The 3849-nt window shown below is 40.4% G+C and overlaps 1 protein-coding gene across 1 annotated transcript in view; it reads right to left on the bottom strand.

Annotated features, from left to right (window-relative positions):
* Window positions 1-342: 342 nt before the first annotated feature.
* Window positions 343-3849, bottom strand: part of LOC112153606 (synaptopodin 2-like protein) — a gene marked incomplete at its 5' end in the record, with an annotated part of 6046 nt that continues 2539 nt past the window's right edge. The window contains 1 exon segment of the mRNA XM_024283953.2: window positions 343-2235. Within this exon segment, the coding sequence (XP_024139721.1) occupies window positions 1132-2235 (1104 nt within the window).

Here is a 3849-nt window from a genome sequence, read left to right as displayed (position 1 = left end):
TAAAAAAAAAAAAAGCATCTTATATAGTTCAGAGCTGCTCTTTGTTTCATACTTCATTTATTTTGATTAGTGATTTGTTTTCCATTTTGGCCTTTGAAGTGGAATGATCACATGTGCAACTCAATGAAACAAAGAAATATAAAACCTCAATAATTGAAAAGTAACAGACAAAATCGAGTTTAAATGTATCTGGAGTATATTTCTCTACCTCGTCAAAGTCACTGCACAACATTCTTCTGACCCTCTGTTAACTCTTTTCAACATCTTTTACACCTGCGTCACATTCACACGAACCTCTAAATGTCATTCATTTAAGTCCTTTTTACAAGACATTTTCATTTGTTCCTCCACAAAAACCTTTTTAATGCAAAGAAATATGATTGCAGGTGAGAAAGCATCAGAGCAAGAATATGTTTGATTTTCTTATTAAACGTGACAACAGTGCTCGATTGTACAGGCTCTCCAATGCCCCATCTAACCTCTTTATTTTCCATCGAGTTCAATGTTCCCTTATTCTTTGAGTGTTTCCAGAAAATATACATTCACTTAAATCAAAATCAGGACTCATAGCAACACAAATGTACACTTAAAAAAAACATATTGCACAGTTATAATTGCGTGTTTCAATTAATCTGTAATAGTTAAAACTGTTGTTAATCTGCAGTAAAATCCTTCGCAGTTTATGAGCATTAATTGCCTTATTGTCTTTGTAATAATTTTTAGATTATTTTTACATTGATTCATTTAAAAACAATAAAAATATTGCTTTAAACAGATATGCTGTAATCCGTGACTTCATTTCATGACTTATATCAGATCAACAAACATGAGAATCCCTAAATGACCGACAATACGACAAGAGTTGCTTACGTATTAAAAATAAAATTCTTTGGTTATTGTGTTTTCTGCACTTTTGGTACTGAGTAGCGCACAAGCCACATCAAGTGTGCTCTATAAAAAGCTTGATTTGTCTGGAGCATGAGCCGTATTAAATACTAAAACTATGATAATACAGAAGCAGGAAATACAGATTAAGTATATGATAGTCTTTGCAATTTCTTAAGATCGATGTTTGATTGGCTGAACCAATGTCACAATTGTTTACAAAAACTGGCTCCTATGAGAACTCCCTCACAGGTCGGTGGAGATGGTGCTTCTCTTGACCCGCAGACTGCCTCCCCAACCACGGGGACAGGTGTTGTAGGAGTGCAAGCCGGGGGACCGCAGCCCTGAATCTTCAGACTCTATGGAGGCATCCGAGTCAGTCAGGGAGCGAGAGTTGTAGAACCGAACAGGTGAGCAGATCCTTTGAGTTGGAGTGGGAGGAGGGCTGGTGAAAACTGGAGACTGTGCCCCTAATGCTCTAGAATGGAAGGGACTAATGGGTGGTTTGTGACAGTCATGGTTTCCCAGAGGTGATATGGGGAGGCTGTGACCACTCAGTGCACCAGGCGAGGGGCTGTTTTTACGTTTTGCCGCATTGATGATGTTTTTTGCCAGCAACCTATGGTTCGCCCTAGAATCCAGGTTATTACTGATTGGTGACATGCAGCGATTTCCTGTAGGCTGTGGAGAAGGAGATGTGGCTGAAGATGTGTATGTGAGATTTTTAGTGGGAGTTGAGATGGAACTTCTGTGAAAAGGTGCCGGAGACTGTGACCGTGAGCCCCAGGCTGAACTTGTTGATGCTTGGAAAGGTCTGGATGTTGAAGTGGAGAGGGCAGGGGACTGGGTGTTGTGACTCTGCTGCGGGGCTTTGACTCCTGATTCCCAAGGAGGAGATGGGAAAGTGTCTGTACATGCCAAAGAAGGTCTAGATATGGAACAGGAGATAACGGCAGATGGCTTGCTATTCTGACTGGCCATTGGGGACTGACATCTTGAACTCCAAGGAGGAGACACAGGAGAATGACCCTTCACAGGAGGGCTGACCATTGGAGACTGGCATCTTGAACTCCAAGGGGACCGTGGAGAGGTGGGTGTTGCCGAGGCTTTGGCTGTAGAAGTGGAAAACGGAATATCCTGATGGTTTGTATTTGACTGGTATCTTGCAGTACTGGGAGAAGTCACAGGGGAAGTAAGTGGGCGAATGGAGTCACTGCTGGCGGTGGAAGACTTGTTTGTTTGAGACCAGATTCCAGTGGCTGGGCTGCTGAACCGTCTAGGGAGGGTGGAGACGCTTGTAAAAGTGGATGTCTCATTGGTCATTTCTCCAGAAGGGGACTCCATTGAGACCTGTTGAAAGATAAGACATAATGTTTTCAGTGACTGGAACACACTGATGTCATTATGACACAAAATACCTACTCTTAAAGGCGTGCAATTATATCCTAGTATTTATTTAGTTTAAATCCATCCATCCATCTATTAAATTTGCTAAATTCCTTTAGGGGTGATAGGATCCTATTCCAGCTTTTTGGGCAAAGGTATACATAAGGGATACATTCTGGATAGAAACCCAGTACGTCACAGCCACACACACTCAGTCAAACTTAGAGACAATTTGAAATAATCAATTAACCTATGAAGCAGGATTTTTATGATAGTGTAGGAAGCCGGAGTGCCTGGAGAAAACCCACACATGCACAAGGAGAAGATACAACTCAACACCGAAAGGTTCCGGCTGGGATTTGAATTCTTGCTGTGAGAAGAGAGCGCCATCCACTACACCACTGTGCAGCCCTATTTTCAAATCATTGAGTTTAATTAAAAAGTGCTATAACATTTAATATAGACACATTATATCAAACAGTTTTTGGTGTAATCCCCCATACACATGTGATTGGTTAGAAATGTTTTTTGAACATCCTCAAATGAAACAGTCCGAGGTTCAGAAGTGACACCACCTCTGCATGTTTCCTCATGTGTCTCGTCACACTCGGGCCGAGTCTTAAGTGTCTTTCTCAGATTACTGTCGCTGCATCCTCATAAGGTGCTTAACCTTTACGTGTGATATGAAGTTACGCAACTGAAGCAAGACCTGCATTCCATTTTGAGTTCACACTAGTTAGCAGCTCAAGATCTTTGCTTGGAAATATGATAGAGGGGGAAAAAAATTGAGTTAAAAATCTAAGTGTCAGTTTCTCTAGAAGTTAAAGTCCTGCGGTAAATCTGCCTTCTTAAATTGGCTGGGTTCAAAGTTCATCTCAATATATGAACCCCTCAAAATTGATAGGACACAGTGACAAGTCTTAAAAGAAACGTAAACAATAAAATTCTTTCAGAACTTTATGATGCCTCTAAACTTTGTGTCAGTGATTTGTTTGGATTCCAAAATTCACCTGCTCCTGCTGAAAATCATCTATGAGTTTACATGAGGTGCGAAAATGGTTGAAGTGTATCACATGGTAGCAGAGAGACGAGAAGAAGAAGCATCTAATAGAAAATAAAGAGACTCAAGTGCAGTCAGGAAATAGGAGGAAAGAAGAAAGAGATCATTGGAGTAGGTAAGAATAAAAGCTTTAATCAGGAAAAGAAAGTTGTACACATCAGAGACAGGAGATTGTGATACCAAAAAATGAGAACTACATAAAGGTTTATGAAGAAAAACAACTCAAGCCATACTTACTGGTGACTCATTTGCTGCATTTTTATAACAATTTATGTTCACACACTTCATGATGTAAATTGATGCAGCTTGCAGATTCCACACACAAAAGGACTCAAGCACTCTCTCTATATAAAGCATGCAGGAAAGCAAAGTAAACTGCCCCGAAGACGCAAAGACATAAAAGAGTTCTCTTGCAGTAACTTTGTTGCCAGCGAACGGCATTAAATTGCAAATCATAGATCATAAAGCAGATGTTGGACCATCTGTTAAAGTGCTTTGTGAAGCAGCATCATTACAGT

Source organism: Oryzias melastigma, linkage group LG10, assembly GCF_002922805.2.
Source record: "Oryzias melastigma strain HK-1 linkage group LG10, ASM292280v2, whole genome shotgun sequence".
In the NCBI taxonomy this organism is placed as follows: domain Eukaryota; kingdom Metazoa; phylum Chordata; class Actinopteri; order Beloniformes; family Adrianichthyidae; genus Oryzias; species Oryzias melastigma.
The sequence above is the reverse complement of the archived record's forward strand: the minus strand, read 5'-3'. Positions and strand labels throughout refer to the sequence as shown.